This window comes from Haplochromis burtoni, unplaced genomic scaffold (genome assembly GCF_018398535.1).
Source record: "Haplochromis burtoni strain Fernald_Lab_line unplaced genomic scaffold, NCSU_Asbu1 Contig_780, whole genome shotgun sequence".
In the NCBI taxonomy this organism is placed as follows: Eukaryota; Metazoa; Chordata; class Actinopteri; order Cichliformes; family Cichlidae; genus Haplochromis; species Haplochromis burtoni.
This window is the reverse complement of record NW_024583141.1, coordinates 1-21,357: the sequence shown is the minus strand read 5'-3', so window position 1 is coordinate 21,357 and position 21,357 is coordinate 1. Positions and strand designations below refer to the sequence as shown.

Here is a 21,357-nt window from a genome sequence, read left to right as displayed (position 1 = left end):
GCACAAAAGTCTTGAACCATCCTCATTTCTTTATATTTGCTAGAAAAATGGGAAATAGATTCAGAAGTTTATTGACATGTAGAAACGAATATGAAAATGCAGCATACAAGGCAAAAACAGAGTTTGTACAATTCTTGAAAGCCAGCATTTAAGGTGACCACCTTTATTCTTCAACACAGTCTCTTAGGCAACCTTTATTGTCATTTCTTTAAGTAGTCTTCAGGAATAGTTCTCCGGGCTTGATGAAGGGCAGAGCTCTTCTTTGTTGGCTACCTTTTGTTCCATTCTCTGGCAACGTGATGGGAAATGGCATTGTTCTATAGAGCGTTTCTACTCTCCCAGAGTACTCAAACCACTCTATATAACATGCCACATTCAAAGACCAAATAAATTCACCCAGTCACTTTTTTTCTAAGCCTTTAGTGCAGGGGTAGGCAACTCCAGGCCTCGAGTGCCGGTGTCCTGCAGGTTTTAGATGTGTCCTTGATCAAACACAGCTGATTCAAATGGCTAAATTACCTCCTCAACATGTCTTGAAGTTCTCCAGGGCTGGTAATGAACTAATCATTTGATTCAGGTGTGTTGACCCAGGGTGAGATCTAAAACCTGCAGGACACCGGCACTCGAGGCCTGGCGTTGCCTACCCCTGCTTTAGTGGTTCTTAACTAACATTCATGCACAACTTGGATTTAGTATCTTGCCGAAGGATACTTGGCATGCAGACTGGAGGAGTCAGGAATCGAACCACTCTCCTTCTGATCAGTAGTTAAAGTGCTCTACCTCCTGAGCTACAGCCACACTGCATCCAATATGATTAATAATGTTGAACTTAACACCCTGGGGAGGCCAAACCACGACTGAGGTATGCTTTTCCTGTTTCTTAAGGAGATGACTGTCAGGTACTGTTCATCTGCTCTGGAGTTTTTTTGTTTGTTTTTTAGGCCTGCTACTAACTCTTCGATTTCTGTTCATGGTGTTTAGAGAAGAGGAAACAGAGAAAATGGGAAGTTAGGATTACTTTTATCTTTGAACATTCCCTCTGGAAGACTTTAAACTGGCATTGTAACTGAATTTTCAGCCACTTGGCAGCCATCTTGGCAATGCCTTTTGGCAGTTATTTGGGCAGAAGCCTCGCTGTTCTAAATGAATGGGAAGAAGGCTTTAATTCCACTTGTCTCCTGGAAAAAAAAGTGCTTAAATAAAATCAAAGATCAATTTAGATTTTAAAAAATGCTTTAAACTTCCGTGGTGTAAATGAGCTTAATACATTTAGTGCTTCATGTCCACTTTAATGGAGTGTTGATTTCTTTCCTCCTACTATCTAAGGAAGCTTCATTGGGGGGGAAAAAACTGTCCAAATCCCCTTTTCCTCACTAACCTCTGACCTCCTCGTGGCACACAAGAAAGCCAGTGGATGACGAACGCTGAGTGAAATCTGCTGCGGTGTGCATCTTGCGTGTTTGAATGCAGCTCCAGCAGAAAGCTAAGCCAGCCTGCTGCGCAGGACAAACATCTGGAAGTATTAAAACTCCGATGACTCCAGCAGAATCCGTCTGCAGCCAATTGCAGCCTCACTTCCTGGAGGTCCTCTGCCAATCAGGAACCTAGCCAGAGCTGACGGGCTGTCCAGTTGGAGTTTTTCAGGGACAGAAAGTAGAGGAAAAGAAGAAAAAGCACTGAAGGGAGAAGAGAGAAATTTTTTTGAGTTTTTGAAAAGAAGAACTATCTGCAGCAAGTTCTGCACACACGTCAGCATCTAGTTTTTCTGGACTTAAGCAGGTCATACTGATCTGGTTATCAGTTTGGGTTGGGAAGGAAGAAGAAAAAGGAGGTAGGAAATGGAAAAATACACATTCACAGAAAGTGCAGCTCTGCTTTTTCTTGGCTTTTCTCCTCCTCCGTTCTCTTTTTTCTTGCTTTCTTCATCTTGTTGAAGGCATTATAGGAGGTGGTTCACATTTTTAAAAATTCAAATGCTCCCTTAACTTTTTTCTGTGGTGATCACATGACTTATCAGGATGATTGTGACATCCTCTTCCTTTTGTCTTCACTTAGTTTCTGTAGGTGGCACTATTTTTCGTCTGCACTAAACCAGGATTAATCAATCTTTATTCTTCTATTTTCAAACCAAGATAAAAACAGTTTTGTCTTTTCAGCCTAAAACTTTGGAATGCAAAACGACGTTATTGAGGTTGAAGTTAAAATTTTGTTTCTCATTTCAATGTAGGACACATTAAATTACAATCAGAGGAACTTTTAGTACTTTTAATAATGACTTTTGGTCAATGTAAACACTTTGTTTTCACATTCAACAAGCTGCCCAAAGCATTCCTCAGAGTTTGGTCCATCTTGACATGTTGGTATCACATAGTTGCTGCAGATTTATAAGCTGCACGTCCATGATGTGAATCTCCTGCTTCTACCACATCTCAAAGGTCCTCTATTGAATAGGAGATCTGGTGACTGTGGAGCTCATTTTAGTATAGTGAAGATATTTTCACTTTCAATTTGGCAGTTTGAGATAATTTATGGTTTGTGACATGGTGTGTTCTACATGTCATCAGAAGATGGGTTCACTGCGGCCATGAAGGGATGGACCTAGCCGGCAACAATACTCAAGTAGGCTGTGGTGTTTCAATGATGATCAGCTGGTAGTAAGAGGCCTGTTCTCTGTAATCCCTGGTGTAAAGGTTGTGTGGGAAAATCAATATAAAATATTCAGACAAGCACATCAGGCACCAACAACCACGCCACCTTCAGGATCACTTAATTCACCTTCAATGCCTATTCTGATGTTCAGGTTGAACTTCAGCAGGTTATGTTCACCACGTCTTCATGCGTAAATGCACTGAGGTGCTGCCATGTGCTTATCTAATTAGATGTTTATATTAATGAACATTTAAACAAGTGTAGCCAATAAATTGAATGGTCGGTGTAAATTACGTCATATGATCCACAAGAAAACCAGAATAAGTTATACAAGTTATTTTTACTAAGCAATAACTGAGCTGGTCTAAAGCCTTTTCAGCTCTTTGCCCACATGAACTGCTGAGTTCTGTAGACTAAACAGTGCCTGTTGGTTTACAATCACTCTTTCTCTCCCCAGGTCGTCCTGACAGACATAAGCCAGAGCATCGTCACAGGTAGGAGGTTTCACATTTCACTGTCTCTGCTGGCAGTATTTGCAAAAATGACGAAGTGCTTTGAAGAAGGGTGCGTCTAATCTCTCCCACATGTAACAGACAGTTTGCCCTGGAGAGGTGCGTTTGAAGTTGAATCCAGGTAAAAGGTCTGATTGCTTTGATCTGACCCTCTAAAAGGATTTACCTTACAGTACGAATCAGGCGTCTTTGGGTTAAAGGCGCAGCTTTGGAGGATTTTCTTCAGTATCCTTGCAGACTTCCAGGGAATGCTTTTCTCCCCTCTCGTCTGTGGTCCTGACACACTCCTGAAAGTATTTTGGCTGTTGGCCGGTGGCCATGGCAACTAGCTGGGGAAGTCACCGGGTTTAAAAAGTGTGTGTGTGTGTGTGTGTGTGTGTGGAACAAAGTGTTGCTTTTGTCGAGCTTATATCACTTAAAAGACGTCGAACAAAGAATCCAAAGTGATTGTGAGAGGATCCAAATGCACAAATATATGGCAGGTTAAGTTTATTACTGAATACAGAAGTGAGTGGAAAGTCAAAGAATCTCCATTAAGTAACTTTTGAGACTTTATTTTGTGTATTGACCGACTGATGTTTGGCCAAGTCTTCTCACCTGAAGCAGAACATTTTTTTTAAAAACTGATTCTGTTTTTCAAACTTTCATTGAATAAAAACTTAAAACCAAAGAAGTGCCAAAAACGGTAGTTTCTCTAAATGTCACCTTAGACACAGGTTATGGGATGCTCATGGGATACAGTAGTGACTTGTTACACTACATGTAGCCTCGAGCTTTATTGGACACTAAGAGGGCCATAATTTACAAAATAAACATTATATTAATATCAGTGAAAGTTGGAACTAGTGATTGAGGCCATAAGATCACCAGGAAGGACCATCTGTTGTGCCGAGGACTTATATTATTACAGAGGCGCAGGTTGCTTTTATAACATCAGAAGATCACCTCTAGTGACCTCCCACCTCTAGACGCTCAAGATGCTTAAAACCTTTTCAAAGCCCCCTTGGACGAATATAACGTGTGAAGCTCGTCTTTTTTTTTTTTTATTTTAACTGAGGGGGTTGTGTCATGGTTCCAGAACAAAATGAGTGGGTGTGCGTCAGATGTTGGTGAGGGTAGTCCCTGCCTCTTCACCTTACCATAGCTAGCCTTGAAAAACCCAGAACCTGTTCTAATGGTCGTGAAGTCTTTACTAATATAAACTGAGGTGTCAAAACTCGTCATTGAGGCTACAGGGAGGTCGTCAAATGTCGTCTTTATGGGTTAAAGTAAAACCTCATCATCGTCTCCTTTCCTTTGGACGACCATCTACGAATTAGCTGTTGTCCAAAGGTATCTGCCATTTTCTTTATTGCACAGTTTCTCTGTGCCAGTAGGCTTTTAAATCCACATAGGAATCTGGGCCCTTAGGAGCCATTAAAAACACCTGTTTTGACAACAAGTGGTTCACTTGTCTTACTGCATTTAAATGTTTTTTGAACTGCTGAGCAATCAATTGCACACAGCCCACAATGATGTAACGGGAAAAGAAGAAAACCAGTGAAAACTTTTTTTTGAAACATAGAAAAGCTACATTAGCACAGAGGTTCATTGTTCCTGCCGACTCTCACCTAAAAACTACAAATCATACCTTCTCCCAGTCAAACTGACACCTCTGACGGTGTAAACAAAGCTTGCTGAGCAGAGGCGTATTTCACTGACATTTAATAAGTGCATCGTGTTTTCTTCAACCTTTCTCTGCAGTAAACAAGGAGAAGTGGAAAGAGGAGGATAGAAGGAACATTTTTTCCACCAGTTTAAAGTAAAGCAGTGTGTTTGGGCAGTGTCAGGGGTGAGTCATGTGTGTCTGTTCATAGTTAGCAGCTCCGTGGCAGAAAGAGAGAGGGTGAGCAGCAGAGTCAAAAGACAGGCTGATCTATAACAGAAAGAGAGAAAGAACCGTCCTCGCGTCCTGTTATCGTCTTGGTGAGTCTGGCTAGATAACCTTCCTAGATTAGGAACTACTTTTCCATTTAAAAAGGAAGAGCTTTGGCTCACCTTTTCTGAAATGTCTGCTGTGATAGATGTGATTGCTGACAGTTGGGAAAATGGTCTATCTATTTGATAAACATGCTCCCAGTTTGGGAATACCAAGGAATTCTCCCAATTTATTTATTTTGTTTGTACTGGAATTTTAGCTAAATGTGCTTTCAGCAAAGTCTTTGCTCTACAGCTCATCTGACCAATGTGACCTCAAAGTGGGCGAGTCCAGTAAGTGTGCTGTATTGAAATGTGTTGATCAGAGTGGAAATTTTCAAACATTCTCCCTACTGTGTAATAATGCCAGTATCCACACAGCAGGAATAACTGTATATTTTATTTTATTTTTTTAACTTTTTTGGAGTTATTAGTGATTTTGCTGCAGGTTTTTGGCCATCCAGTGGTGCAGACTGGGTTTAACGGACAAATAAGATTCATTTAAGGGAGCTGCCATGAAAGTGACTGATTCTGCACCCTTTAGCTGAGGACTGAGTCACATGAGTTTTGCTTTGAATCATAAAATTATGCAGTATTATGTAAGAGTAAGCATACAGATCGGCGTTTCTGACTCTAACCGCCCTAGCTGCACCGTTGGAGTATATCATATATGGCTCTTTAAAGTATAGCCAGCAAAGTCTCAGGAATCAGGTGACTGAAAACTAAAGTCACACTAAAAACAGATCAGTTTTTTTTTATTCTTTAAGATCTTGTGAATTCAGCCCTAATGGTCAACGTTAGGGTGACCCCACCGGTCGCAGCAGATGGCCCCGCCCCTCCCTGAGCCTGGTTCTGTTGGAAGTTTCTTCCTGTTAAAAGGGAGTTTCTTCTTCCCACTGTCGCTAAAGTGCTTGCTCCTCCTGGTTTTTGCCCTTTACTGGCCAAGTCAACGGAAATCCTGAATTTGTAGTTATCTTCAGTGTAAGCATAGAAAAAGTGCTTGTGTGAATGGGTGATAATAGGTGAATGCTCTGGGATAGTTGAAGTGCTTTATGTAAGAATCATTGCATTTAGTTAAATGATGCTGTTTTCAGAAGTGTTACCATATTTGAATGAGGCACTGAAGCAAATAAAATAAGCCATGGAGGAAGTATCATAGAATTTTGTCCTTTTGTTTCATCGTCCAGTGTTTGAGAAAACAGATGCAGCATTTACACTTGAGACACGCATAAACATCCACATGCAGTAACACAGGCCCTTTAATCACAGCACAGACTGTTATTGTAACAGAGCAGAGTGATGCAAGCTACAAAGAGGTGCTTTTTAACTACAGGAACTTTTTTTAGTTGGTATCTATTGGAGGTCATACTTCTCTTTTCGGTCTCCATCTAGAGGGACTGGAGACCATAATTCTTCTTAAAACTCACTTTTTATAGTCTTTTATTCATCCTACCATAAATTAAGCACTTTCCTTGGGCAAAATGAACGTCAGGTGACGTAAATATTTTGATTGTTCAAATTAATTAATGCTACACCAGTAAAATATTAATGTAAACAAACAATACATTTAAATGTTAGTCTTGGAAATGAAACAAAAGTAGGACGAACCAACTATAAGTGAAATCCAGGTTTTACCACGTATTTATTTGATAGAGGAAGTACATCATAAAAGTCATGAGAAGTATAAAAGTCAAGCATCCTCACAAAGTGTGTAGGAAAAAGTGACGTCAGAGGTGATAGTAGTAGGTTTAACAAGTCTGGGGGAAAAAGAAAATGACATTGGAATGAGAATTTGAGATATTACCTGAACCGTGTTGTTTGTTTGTTGTTTTAAATTATTATTAAACTGTTACGTCTCTCTGTGTCCCAGAACTGTTGGGACTGAAAATGTCTACAGACGTGTTTGGTTTAGATGTAAAAAAACAAACTTGTAGTCATAAATCCTGCATTTCCAGAAGACCAAATCTGTGACTGTTCTTGACTTGTTAATGAGGTCAAATGAGGAAATGTTTTCTGCACAAACCGCAGATTCATTGTTTGTAATTAGAGAACTGTACCCATCATTTAGATCTTTTGCCTGTATTGTGGCGATTCCCAGAGGCAAGGCAGCGGATGCTGAGCTCATGTGTGGAGTTCAAGTAGCGTGGACTGACTGGGACGACCGAGCTATGTTTGTCACTGGAAAACAGGGGGAGAGAGAGAGGAGGTGAGGTAGCAGAGGTGAAATGAAATGACTCATTGTTTCCTTTTTGTCCTCTCTGTGCAGCCAGGGTCCTTTGTCATCTATCAGAGCCGTCATCAAGAGAAGTGAGTATTCACTCTCACAAATGAACATAGAACCAAGAAGAATGAAACAAAATGTGCACAGTGTTTGGAGTGAAGCTGATATTTCCTGTACCTTGGATTTACGGTTCCTAAAAGTGCCAACTTTCCATCCGCTAATTTTTTTGAGGGCTTTAACTCTAAAAATAAATCATAGTTTTAAGGACAGGGTTGTTTTTCTTGTTTGTTATTGCACAAAAAAAATAAAAATTAGTTGATTCTGACGGGGTCGGATTGGAGTCATCCACTTTTTTTTCTTTTAGCATTGATGGAAAACATCTTCTTGGTTCGTGTGACTATTTTGATTGTGTCCACACTGTTATCTTCTCTGTAGTGGGAATTTTTCTGCTTTGTTTTGCTTGCCTTTCTTTTTTCTAAAGCGGCTTCTGTTTTCCTATCAGCCTCTTCCAGGTCGACCACTCTGTCTGAGGCTCCCAGAGACAGAGAGCGGGACCGGGAGAGAGACCGAGAGCGGGAAAGAGACAGAGACAGGAGGTACGAGTCTGCCGTGCCATCATCATCACTGGTTCATATTTAACATGCAGATGTTTCATGAAGTGAAACGGGGAAAAGAAAAGTAAAATCCAGCTGTGAATTCTGTTGTTATGGTTACTCAGGATAATATGTTAACACTTTAGCCAACAAACAAGCTTTAATCTTCACTTTTAGAGTAAATGAGCTTTATGTAAGGTGTGTGTATGTGAGGGGAAGCTCATCACTGAGCTCCTTCCTGCGTCACGTTTAAACACTTGGACGGTTCCTGGATCTGAGCCCGTGTAAACATTTGAAAATAGTTGTGTACTCTTTGAGCTGCGTGTGTTTGCCTGTTTCTTCTTTAACAAGGTACTTTAAAACCATTTACTATGAATTCTGAGATTCATCTGGGTTTTTAATTAATGAAACAAAATTATATTTATGTCTCAAATTTAATTCCCCATTTCATTTAAAAGCTAAAATTAGCATTTTTTATTATGTTTTCATTTAAGTTTTAATTAACATCTTTGATGTGACTAAAAATTTAAACAGTTTTTTAATTAACTGATTAAACTGTTTGGGCTATAAAACTTAAAAACAATTAGAATAGTTTGTTATCATTTTAGAAAAATATAGGTGAAAAAAATCATTACAGTCCTGAAGCTAAAATCAGGAAATGAACTTTTTGAAAAACAGTTTTTCTTTTTCAGTGAAGTTAAACGTCCGTTTAGATTCAGTGAAACTGAAAATTATAACTTTTTGAAAAGTCTGTGAAGGTTCTCAATCATCCAGGTCATCGTAGTCAAAGGAGCTTGCAAAGAAAAGCGTCTGGACTTCTTTAAGTTGCTTGAAGACGTTTCACCTCTCATCCGAGAAGCTTCTTCAGTTCTAAGGTCAAATGTGGAGAGTCCGGGGGACACTATTTAATCGACTCTCCTTTGACCTTAGAACTGAAGAAGCTTCTCGGATGAGAGGTGAAACGTCTTCAAGCAACTTAAAGAAGTCCAGACGCTTTTCTTTGCAAGCTCCTTTGACAACTTTTTGAAAAGAATTTTATTTTATGATTTAGTTGATTAATTTCAATGTGTCAGGAAAATGTATACATTAATATTTAAGGAATTTATTGAATTAGTGAGGATAAAATGTATGTTTCCATACCTGCTTCTAAAACACTTGTGTGACGTGTGTAATGTTTTTTTTCGTCTCTGAACTTTGCACCTGTGTAGCTTTCAGAGCCTCCTGCCTGCTGTTGTCCTGTTTTAGATTTTGCTTTTTATAACCTTCCTTTAACATGTGACGTGTTTCCAGGCGTCCGGAGATCACCATCCTGTCAGCCGAGCCGCTGACCTCTACTTCCTGGTTTCCTGGAGCTTCTGGAGGGTTCCCACCTCCCCCTCCACCTCCTGCACAGATCTGGGGACCCACGATCCCTCCGGCCATACAGGTAAAGTGTTTATTCAGGGGTGTTTTTGTATTAAATAAATGGCTTTATTAAGTTTCATAGTCCCACCTGTGGATTCAGTGCATGTTTGTGTCTTATATTTGCTGGTTTTCTCTCACTCAGCCGCCTCCTACCTACGAGGAGGTGATCAGGGAGAAGACACAGGAGCAGGTTCTCTCCACTTCTTCCTCTGCCTCAGCATCCCCCTCGCATCCTGTTTCCAGAGTAACCTCTCCACGCAGATGATCAGGGATCTGAACCTATACTCCAGAACCATAAGCAAGAAAGGGTTTTTTGTTTTTTGGGTTTTTTTTTGGGGGGGGGGGGGTTGTAAAGCTGGGTGATGTCAATAATATATTAATAACACATCAGTACAGTCATGACTTAAACAGTGCCGCTGTTCCAGATCTGCAGTCGTGTTGCCCTGCCCACACCTTCCAGCTGCACCTTTGCTACTTACGAGCTATTTATTGTGGAGAATATTGAAGCACTAAAAATTATTTTGCATGAATTTCACCTGTAGCGAAAAACTAATCTGATTTCTACATCTCCATTGTTGGGCTGTGGGGGGTCAGACGTCAACACACTCATAGTAAATGTTTAAAGTCTGTTCATATTAGACATAAGCAAGCGTTGAAATAACTGAATATGGTTCATGATTTCCTGCATCATTGCGCTGCCCTCAGCACTTTTATTAGCTTTTGGTGTTTCAGTTTATATATTCTTCATGTGTTATTATCTCTTTCACAGCAAGTGTGTAATGTACATGACACTGTGCGCCATTTACCTGGACCGCTGTTTAATGTTTATGCTGTTGGTGACTTTAATAGCATTTGTAAATAGTATTATCTGACAAATAATGTGGTTTGCTGTGTGGTGCAGATCATAAGAGGCTTGTACTTTAGTGACTTAACTTCTAGAATTTTATTAGTCTGTTACATTGCACCCATATATTTTATGGGTGGAGCTTTCTAACAAAGTTCACTAATTTTAGCTGAGGCGCTCCACCATTTCATTAAAAAAAAAAACCCTAAATAGCAACAACAAAACTATATTGTGACAGCCAAAGTACCAAATTCAGGGGTTAATGTTACAGTAGTTACACTATGTGCATGTTTTAAATACAGTACGATACAATACAGTCTGCCTGGGAACTAGTGAGCGGCGTGCTGCCTGTTATTTTACATTTCATAAAGTAACAGGATGTTATCTGTTTCGTCTGTATCAGCCAGCTGTATTGTCTGCCTTTAGCCTTATTTTATACGTAAGTAATCGAGTAAAAGTAACTTCTGTCTGTGTGTGCAGTAAGAAGAGCAGTGAAACCGCCTCGGCCGCCTTGCCGCCAGCCTCCTAAATCATCTCACGTTGATGACATCACCAGCACTGCCAGCCAATCAGCGCTTGCCCCCATTGGCAGTGACACGCACATTTCCACGCACACACAGTCCTGTGACCTCACTGATCTGGGTTCACCTTCAACCTCGAACTCTGGTGTTCAGACTGACCAGTGGGATCAGTGCTCTGCTACTGTGGATGTGCCTCCTCCTCGTACTTCTCCCACCACTTCCTTTGAAGTCCCATTGGAGCAACCCAGACCACGTCCTCGTTCGAAGCCTGGCCTTCGACCAATCAGCAGCGAGGTTAAAGTTCAGACTTTGGTGAAGCTGCGGGAGGACGGTTTGGCCACGTTAGCCAGTCGTGCAGCGAGTGACGCTGCTAACCAACAAGTCACTCAAGGGAAATATTCTCAGGAGTTACTCGAGGCCTTCAGTTCAGACGAGTGGGGCTTCCCCGATAACCGCGGCGACACCAGTGGGCTGAGCCAGTCAGAGAGTGAGGAAGGGGAGGACGAGGACGACTGGGAGGACATGGCAACACTGAAAGCTAGGATACAAGCCTTTGAGCAGCAGCAACAGCAGCAGGTGAGCAGTGAGAGCTGTGACGGTAATGACAAACAAAGCGGAACCACAAAGAGGCCCGAGCCTCGACCACGCCCTCGTTTCCAGGGGCAACAAGCCAAATCTGGCCCTCCCACGATTGCCCCCAAACCCAAAAACTTTTCACCTGGCCCTAAACCGTCCACCAAGGGATTCTGGGAAGATGGAGGTTTCACAGCAGCCACAGAGGACTCTACTGAAGCCCCCTCTTCTAAACCTCAAACAACGGCAGAACCATCACTGAAATCTGCTCCAGGCCTGGAGCCACAGCCCATTAAACCCACAGAGAAACCCACAACAACACCCAAACCCCAGTCCAGCACAGAAACCCTCTCCTCTGCTCCTGTCCCAGCCCCGCGGCCCCCTCCACCCAAGCTAACCCCCTGTCTCAGTGACCCTAAACCCCCACCCAGACCTCCGGTCACCCCCAGGGTCAGCGTGGGTGTTTCACACCCAGATAAGAGCACCACCGATGGACGCACTACCCCAACTCTAACCCCGAGGCCCTTGGTGGAAGTTGGTGGTGGATCACAGACAGAGACCCAGACTGGAAGTGAAGCGACGCAGAGCGCCACAAACCAAAGTGGTGAGTTTTCAACACAATTCACATTCTGCTGCCCCCTACAGGTGGCTCCAAGGAACTACTGCAGTTGTTATAAACAATATAAACAATAATTGTTATTAATTAAAAACTATTAATTCATAATTGTTACTTTGTTTCAATTTCTTTACCGAAGAGTGCTGTGGCAGAAAAATAATGACCTGCTGGTGCCTTAATATCAGCAGTTTTTCACATTTCACATGGCAGGCTTAGCATTTGTGGTAGTATCTAGAGATTAGTCCCATACTGTAGTGGTTTACACATTTGCCATAAAAGTCGAAAGATCCCTAGTTTGATTCCAGGTTGTGTCAGGAAACCTTCCAAGCAAACATGCAGAGCTGTCTGCTTCAGTGAGTGCTTGTGAATAAGGAAGCAGATGAAAGTAGAATTGTGCTATTAGCAAACAAAGGAGGTGCAGCCATGCTTACTTATAGGTTGTGATGATGATAATAATAATAACAATGATAATAATAATAATTGACTAATAATAGCACTAATCTGCAGTCTTGGTGAACTAGTCTGTTGCAAGCTCTGGTTGAAGTGACCACCTCACAGTCAGAGTAAACGATAAACATTTCTGTAGTCACAGACAGAGGATGAGTTTGGAGATGATATGGAGGATCACCACAGCAGCAACCTGGTGCTAAATAAATGACATGGTTATCGGTCACCAAACCTTCAAAATAAGAGCCAGGACCAAAATACTTACATGAGTGTTCTGACAAACTATATATTTGTGGAAAAACTATACTTGGCACAGAAATAAGTTAGGGGGACATAATGTCATAGCAAAATAAGTTCTTGGTAATCAGTAATTGATAAAGATCATGGTTGGAGCAGCATGAGTGCTTGATATGATTGTTATTGATGTATCTTGTCGTTGAATACAGCCACCAGCTACTGATAGTTGTGCCTCTGGCTGTTGGGACTGACCATGTGTCACTTGAGCTGTTTTACAGGTTTTTGTTTTTTGTTTTTTTGCTCCAAAGGTTTTAAATTGCGCTGACCTACATTTCCTGTTTTTTGTTTTGTTTTGGGTTTTTTTTTTTTCACATATCTCAGCAGTAAACTGAACACAGAAACTTCGTCCTTTAAAAAAACAAAACAAAAACCTCTTTGTTTCTGCACATGTGCAGAAGTGCAGCTCAGCTCACAAATATTTACAAGAGGGAAGCGTGCTGCTTATCTACTAGATAACCCGATGGTGTAGCTGCTGCTGATAAGCATTGACTGAACTTGAGAGCTGCGCTGTGATAATCTGCTATAGCTGGATTTACTGATAGTAAATGGGAACATTTTCCTTTTAATGCTACTCACAGTTTTAAGCGTGATGACCCGAAGATAACAGGGTGCAAATAAAAGCTAAGCAGCCGGAACTTCTTTATGCTTTTTCTGTTTCTCAGTCGTATACATTTAGGTCTGTTTAAGGACAGACCTAAATGTATAAGATAAAACCAAAGTTTTTACAGCTTTGCCACCAATTTGGATTTTATATTCATCAAAATGTAACTGAAATGCAATTTTAATTCAAGGGTTCTCACAAAAGCATCATTAACTGTTTAGAAATGGCCTTTATATACACGGTTCCCCCATTTTCATTAGCTTATTAGACAACAAACAGTTTTATGACCACATGAGTGCCTATTTGGTTAGATTTAGACTTTAAAATGTATTAGGCTACAGCCTGGACATAAAGTAAAATACTAATTTAAATTTCAGCATTTAAAACTAAAAAGTTTGCTTTAAAAAAGGTTATTGTTTTGGTTAAAATGCAACTCTTGCCAGCTGTTTTAACGCTCTATTTGTGTGGTTGCCACGGTGACACATCTTCTCTGAAGAGCCTGGACAAACTATGTGTTACAGGGTGGCAGCACCTGTAGACAGCTATCTATGTTTCCTGTAAACAGGAACGAAATGATCAGACAGGGAGTCGTGGCTTGTCGTTCCTGAATACTCTGCAATTATTGCTGCTTACAGCTGCACTGAAAAAGTACCTTTATGTCCATGAACAGGGATGAATCGATTTCTTTACTGTGAGGCCAGGCTGGCTCTAAGCAGTGGACCGTGATGATGTCATTTCAGGCACAGCAGCTCCACCTAACTCTTCTGTTTGCCAGTGATAGCCAATCAGAAAGATGTTGGCTTAAAAGACATATGAGCTAAATTAGCTTGTTTGATATATTTAGATAAAAAAATGCCCAATTAATGCCCTTTTGGGCATTGTGTGTGGCACTCCTCTGGTTTTGTGTATGCTGAAGAATTATCCGTTAAAAGAGAAGCCAGTCCTGTGCTAATGTTGACATTTGAAATACAATCCGCTGTTTACCCTGAAACCTCTGTCAGGGATTTATAGTGGCGTCAGTGTTTGTGGTGCCTCCTCACTGACTGCTGAATACATATTCATTGCGATCTCAGAATTCACAATGAGCAAGCGTCTCCTCCTCCATGGACCAGTGAAGTCCTTTCCGTCTCGGCCTGAGTTTGCAGACAAATTAACTAACCTATTTTTAAATGACACCAATTGAACCTAATGTGCTGTCTACCAAGACACCGAAACAGCGGACATTCCCTAAACCAGCCCAGATGTTGACTTTTGAATCAGTGCTAATCGCACAAAACTCCAATATAAACCATTTACAGGATGTTTCCTCCTGCTTTGTAAAATGGTTTTACTGGTGAAATAAAGAATGCCTGGGACTTTCTGGGAGGACTGACTGGAGACATTTAATTACACTTCGTGAAATAGTCACAAATAACGATGTCAACCAAGATAACAGTGCTGTGGAAAACATGGTAACTGCTGTACCACAGCAGATCATCTGCCTCCATCTCACCCATTCCTACTAACCTCGTCTCCACACCAACCCTCTGCATGTCCTTCCTCACTAAATCCACAAACGTCTGGTCTTCCTCTTTTTCTCCTGCTTTGCAGCTTCTACATCCTTTGTCTAATATCCACCATCCTTCCTTCACACTATCATCTTGGAAACTTTCATTCTTATTGTTATCCTAGTGTCACAAATCACCCCTGACACTGATCTCCACCCACCCCACCCTGCCTGCACTGTCTTCTTCACCTCTCTTGAGTACTGTCCTTGAGTTCTGTCTGCTGCTTTGGATGTTTGACCTCCAGGTATTTACATTCACCTACCTTGACTACTTCTGCTCCTTGCATGATCTAAACACGAATCGGTTGATTTGAGACCGGCTTCATGAAAAATTGCGTTCATGAAAACAAAAATAAGATGAGCAGAAATTCTCCCTCATCAAGCTGCAAGCACTGCATGAATGTTATAAATGTGTCTCAGCTTCAAGCAGTTTTAGAATTACAGATTTTTATTAAATCCCCATCGACAACTTTATTTTCAGGGTTATTTTCTGATTTATTAATTAATTAATTAATTTTTTTGTCATTTCAGTGAAAGTTGCAAGTTCTCGTCCAGGCGTCCCAAACAAGCCAGCAGCACTGATGGCACCGCGCAGAGCAAGTGGTAAGACACAACTGTGTGTGTGTGTGTGTGTGTGTGTGTGTGTGTGGACACTGAGCAGAAGCACAATAGAGTGTTTGAGAGCTTAGAGACACAAATCTGTCCTGCTTAGAAATATGCAAACTTGCAAAGAGATTTTCTGTGGTTTGTGTGTTTTTGCATGTGAGTGTGTGTCTGTGTGTGCTGAAGGGAGGGGGGGAGGGAAGGAGGGAGGGTGATGCATTATGCAATCCAAACCTTGTGAAAGAAAAAGACTGCGATTGTGTAAGGAGAAACAAGACCCCACTGTTGTTGTGGTGGTGTGCTGTGGGTTTGATGCACCAGAATTGTGTGTGTGTGTGTGTGTGTGTGTGTGTGCTTAAGTGTGTATGATATTTTTTCCAGGGTGTTTATTGGCAGCAGCATGAAGTTGTGCAAACAATAGTCTTTCATTAAATATATTTATCCTTCTCTCAGCTAGTAGTCATGCGCTGTGAGCCTCAGATTGGTGAGCGCATATTGAGGGATATCGACGCCCTTATCAGTTCTGCTCAGACGTCTCGTCCTCGTTGGCACGACAGTATTTTTTGGCACAGCGAAAAATGTTTACTATGATTAAAAAATGTAAACTTAAAAAACAAAAAACAATGTGAAACTACTCGTGGTTTTCCTTTGGTCACCGTTTTGTCTCCACTACACTGAACACAGAGTACAAACAGTAGAAAAAGGGCTGGTTTGTGACTCAGGTGTGAACAAGCTCCACTGATGTGAGTCTGACGTCACTGTTTGGCAGCGAGCTGTCAGGAAAGAAAAAACACATGACAGCACTGGAAAAGGGAGCTAATCGGCTTGGAGGCATTCTGACTTATACAACCGTTTGGAAACTGTTCTTGACTCCGGTCCTTACTCAGGATGTTTGCTGCTGTGTTGCAATGAAGCAGTGTGATTCTTCTGTGTGTGTTACTTAAATTTAAATGAATTTGGTCGTCATTATGCCTTCTGTGTATGCCATACATTAACTGCATGACCATAGCTGTAGTGAATCTGTCCTACCTCAAGCATCATGTAGTTGGATTCAACTGCAAATTTCCTGGAGTTTTGGAACAATAACAGCACTTCTGGATTGCTGGAAAAACAAAAGCCAGCACATGTAAATAACTTATTTAGGAAGCAAATCGAATGCAGACTGGCTGGAGGGACTCAGATAATCAGAGCATGTCAGAGACTAGTCTGAGCTTGTCGTGGAAGGCATACAGCAGCAGAAGAGATGGGAAATTGAGGCTTGATCGCAAATGAAGGCCCGAATCACTCAGTATTAATATAATGTGCTAATAAAGAGTTGGTGACTTTATATGGCCCTCGCTGAGCCTGGTTCTGCTGGAGGTTTCTTCCTGTTAAAAGGCAGTTTTTCCTTCCCACTGTCGCCAAAGTGCTACTCATAGGGGGTCATATGATTGTTGGATTTTTCTCTGTATCTATGAAGTGCCTTGAGGCGACTTTTGTTGTGATTTGGCGCTATATAAATAAAATTGAATTGAATTAAATATGGAGGTCCAGCAACATTAAACTCACCACTTGGCAACCATCCCATAAACAGGTTTGGGAATTTTATTTGGGAAGTTATTTTGAAGCACTGTGCAAATTAAATGTTAGTGCCTGTTTTTCCTCTAGAAGTTGTTAACCATATTTAGTTTGCCATGTTTCTGTTGTGTCTTAGTTCAAGCACACATTATGCACATGCATTTTTTGCCAGCAGAGGGCAACAAAGGACATTTAAAGCCTTACTGATCAGTGATTTAGGTTTAAATAGAAATGCAATCTGAAGAAAAATGATTGCTGAAGCATCTCAACATAAACAAGTAAAGTTCAGATGATGTCTGTGTCAGCAAACATCATCATACCAGGAGCATCGCTCATGTCCAGAAAGAAGAGAGCTATGACAGGTGCTTGGTGTGAGTCTCTGTAAGTCTACCTTTTGTTTTTTGTTGTTCGCACACTAAAATTTGGCTAAAACATAAGTCATTCAAAAATAAAAAGATTCTTCTTAAACGTTTAATCTTGACATTGTAGGAAAAATTTCAAGATTTTGTTCAAATTATTCTAAAAATTATTTTAATTTTTTTTTTTTTTTGCGTGTAACGTTGGTTCACCTTTTCTTGGTCATTGGTGAGCTCTTCTTTTATGTAAGTGCTACATTAAAAACTTTCTCTTGTTGCCTTTTTTTTAAATTTTTTTTTATCGAACCACTCAGATTATTAAATCAGCTTTAATCTCAGTGGTTTGATTTCATGTATGCATTTAATTAAAGCAAATTATGTTTGCTTTCTGCCTGCAGCCCCAAATCTGGCTCCCAAACCCTCTGGAGTCTCATCAACTCCTCTGGATCCAAACCCAGTCCCGGCCAAACCTGCAGCAGCCCCTAAAACTTCTGGACCAGCCCCAGCCAAACCCCCGAGCCCGGCTCCAGCTCCGGCCTTGAGGAAGGGGCCTGTGGTCCAGACCAAACCTGAGACTGCCAACACTACAAAACCAAACTCCTCAGACCCTCCTCTGCCGCCACGGTAAGAAAGAGAGCCAAGCTTTAGGAAAGATGGAAGTTTGCTGCAAAGCAATGAATTTCGAGGCTGTGGTGTCTCTGATCCATATGCTGTAAGGCTAATGCAGAGGACCGGGTTCATGTCCACCACAATTTAAATAAAAAAAGGCTGAAAATCCCAAAACATATAATACATACACATACTGAGAGTGGTTTCAGTTGAATTTTGACTAACCTCTGGTGCAGTACGGAGCAGCCCCTCTTCTTTCAGCTACATACAGCAGTCGACCCTCAGAGCCGTACACATCAAGAACTCCACCTTGTTCTACTTTATCACTGTAGATAATGCATACAGATAAACCAGCAGCATTTCACAGTGAATGCAAACAAATCAGTCCAGCGGGATTTGATCCTAAACAGCTAAACAGACTGAGGATGAAGCATTTTTGTGTCTACATAGGTGATTACCTCTGAACCTGCAAAATGAGGTCCAGCAAAATTAAGAAAGTAAGGTAGTAGGTGTTAGAGGGGCTACAGCTGACTGCTGCTGTCTTCTCTTGAAGACACCTCCTGTTTATCTTTACCTGACTAATAATACTCTTTCTTTTACCTTCAGTCCATCCAGTGTGAAGCTCCTCCCCCTTCGTCCACCACCAATCAAATCTATCCCCGGGCGCCCGCCGCCTCCAGCCATCAACTCCACCTCCTCAGGTAGCCAGAATCCAACTCTGTCTAAAGTTAGTCCCGCCCCTTCCCTTTCAGCTGCTAGTCAGGTGACACCTTCACAGACCAGTTCCAGTCCTCCTCCTTCAACAGCCAATCAGACACAGGCACAAAAGGCATCAAAGCGAGGACCACCTCTGCCTCCACGCCCTAAACCTGGACACCCTCTGTACAACAGCTATGTGGTAAACCTGCACGTGCACACACACACAAAGATACAAGTTCTGATTACGTTTCTAATTCAACTTTATCTCTCAGAAGCAGGAAGTGCTGATCGTCCTGGATGACCCGAGTCCCTTGCCTTCGGAGCATCCTCCAGGCGAGAATCAGAATACCACCACCCCCCTAATCAACACATCACAGTGTCTGCTCGATCTGGACCCCAAGCCAGAGTCCATCACTGATCAGGACAACCAATCGAAACCTGCCCTGGAGGACCACAGCCTGTCAGGCTCAGAGGTACAGCTTCAGATTTCTTTTAGTTGATTATTCAAATCATTTTTGAAAAAGGATCAGAGGTCACCTGTCAGGAGTGGTGGGTTGGTCCAGACCAGACAGGTTTGTAGCTCTGGACTGCAGAGGCCCAAACTGCAAAAAATCATAAATTATAGGAAACTGGAACGGTACCAAAATAACATTTGGTCAATGAATAATTTACATTTGTATTGTCATCAGACCTTTTTATATTTGGTGCATTTAATTGAATATTATTTTAATTAATTTTGTTATTGATTTTTTATTTTGACTCACTGCAAAGGTTTTAAACGGTTTTTAAATGCATAAATATTAATGACGTTATGTTTTGTTTATCCTTTAGTCGATTCTTCCGGTGCAGCCTGCTGAGCTGAAGGAGCAACCAGACTCTCCTCCTGTCAGGTCAGACACACACACAAACACTACCACACACACACAACACACACACACACACACACACACACACACACACACACTCTCACTCTCTATGAGCCACATGTTCTAATCAGCTGGTTTTTCTGCAGCGGCCCTCGGTGCGTCGCTCTGTTGGACCACGAGGGAGAGGAAGAAGACGAGCTCACCTTTTCCCAGGGTGATGTCATTGGTCTCCTGGAGCTCATCGGGCAGGAATGGGGGCGGGGCCAAATCCACGGCCGAATTGGTAAATTCCCCTTGAACTTCACAGAGGTGGTGGAGCCCCTCCCAACGTCAGTGACTGAACTGGGGGAAACTGACAAACCGGCACTGACGGACACGGCAATGACAGAAAACTCCGGTGAGCTGAAGGCTGCATTATCATCATCTCTACATCTCTATGCGTCACTGCTGTGGACGACTGCTAACAAAAGTTTTGGGGTTTTTTTTGTTTTGTAAATCCAAGGTTGCTTAGAGGTTTAAAAAGCTTTGAATGTCACCTTTGCTTTAAAAGAAGTTGTGAATCTTAGTGTCTGGTTTCTTAAAATGCTGGTAATTTCACACATTTTCTGGGTTTCCTTCTTCCGTCTGCATGACTCTGCAATGACCCTGTTATATGATGGCAAAATTAACACTTAAAGAGGTAAAACATTTCTATCACAGTCCTGGTGATTTGGACAAAACCTTGTTGATGAACACCAACATTTTATATCTGCAGTATGCATGCTTCTGAAGATCTGTTTGTGCTGGTTTTATCTTCACATTTTGGAGCGATTACATAAATAAATCAAAGTGATGGTGTAACACTGCTAACAAGCTACAACAGCTTCTCTGTTTGCACTGTTTAAGAAACAAAAAAGACGGTCATGCCTGTTCTCGTGGGGAAGATAAACTCAAAGATGAAGTTGTTCTAAAAAACAGGTTTTAAATGACTGAACTAGAATATGCTGGAAGTAAACTTTTTTTTTTCCATTTATGCACAACAATCAGTCTTCTCGCACCTCCTTGTGACCATTTTAAAACTGCAGGAGAAACAAGAGAGAAATGTTCTCTGCTTTGGACATGAATGTAATGATGCTCTTTCATGTATCATCACGGTCGTTGCTGTGCTTTTTTTGGAAGTCGAATTTCCCAGAGGAACCCACCCGAGGGATTAATAAAGTTCTATCTTATCTTTATCTTATCTTATCTTATCTTATCTGCAGGAATAAAGACTTCACAGGGCTCAAACTCAGAGGTGAGTGAATTTTCATTTTCTATTGTTATTTTATTAAACAGCAATTAATGAGCATGTTTCTTATTAGAGCTGCACAATTAATTTAACGAACCTGATTGAGCAATATTGAAAAAGACAATCGAGCGGAGCCAAATAAATGTCTGACGTGTCTGCGCCTGCTGTTTGAAAATACTTTGGATTGAGGCCAATCGGAAGCAAAGAGTGCTGTAAAGTTGTGCCTGCACCGCAAAGACACACATCTAATCTATTCAGCGACCTGAAAACACAACACTAACCTAAAAATCAGTGCAAAAGTAATTTCCCAGCATTAGCTCAGATGCCCATCAAAGCGAGCCTGTTCATCACGTCTGTGAAACATCCAGCTCACTAAGATGCAGCATAATCACATTCAGCCAAAGAAAAGTGTCTAATAAACACGGTGGCAGAGCCTTTGGTGGACGTCCCAAATCTTTAGAATAACCTCCCTGATTAACATGTTTTCTTATGCATTTCTGTGCATGTTTGCTGATATAGTGATTATAAATGTTATAAGTAACAAAGGCTTCAGGTAAACAGTCAACACGATGGACAAACATGTTCTCCCCTCAGTTATTTTTCCATCCATCCATCCATCT

The 21,357-nt window shown here is 41.4% G+C and overlaps 1 protein-coding gene across 1 annotated transcript in view; it reads left to right on the top strand.

The window, feature by feature from the left end:
- LOC102306925 (SH3 domain-containing protein 19) overlaps nt 1-20,743 on the top strand; it is a gene marked incomplete at its 3' end in the record, with an annotated part of 25,952 nt that extends 5,209 nt beyond the window's left edge. The window contains 13 exon segments of the mRNA XM_042215637.1: nt 3,107-3,143; nt 7,384-7,424; nt 7,841-7,934; nt 9,222-9,357; nt 9,478-9,597; nt 10,656-11,877; nt 15,312-15,383; nt 17,695-17,920; nt 18,512-18,803; nt 18,877-19,077; nt 19,436-19,494; nt 19,617-19,867; nt 20,712-20,743. Of these exon segments, the coding sequence (XP_042071571.1) occupies nt 3,107-3,143; nt 7,384-7,424; nt 7,841-7,934; nt 9,222-9,357; nt 9,478-9,597; nt 10,656-11,877; nt 15,312-15,383; nt 17,695-17,920; nt 18,512-18,803; nt 18,877-19,077; nt 19,436-19,494; nt 19,617-19,867; nt 20,712-20,743 (2,783 nt within the window).
- Nucleotides 20,744-21,357: the final 614 nt, after the last annotated feature.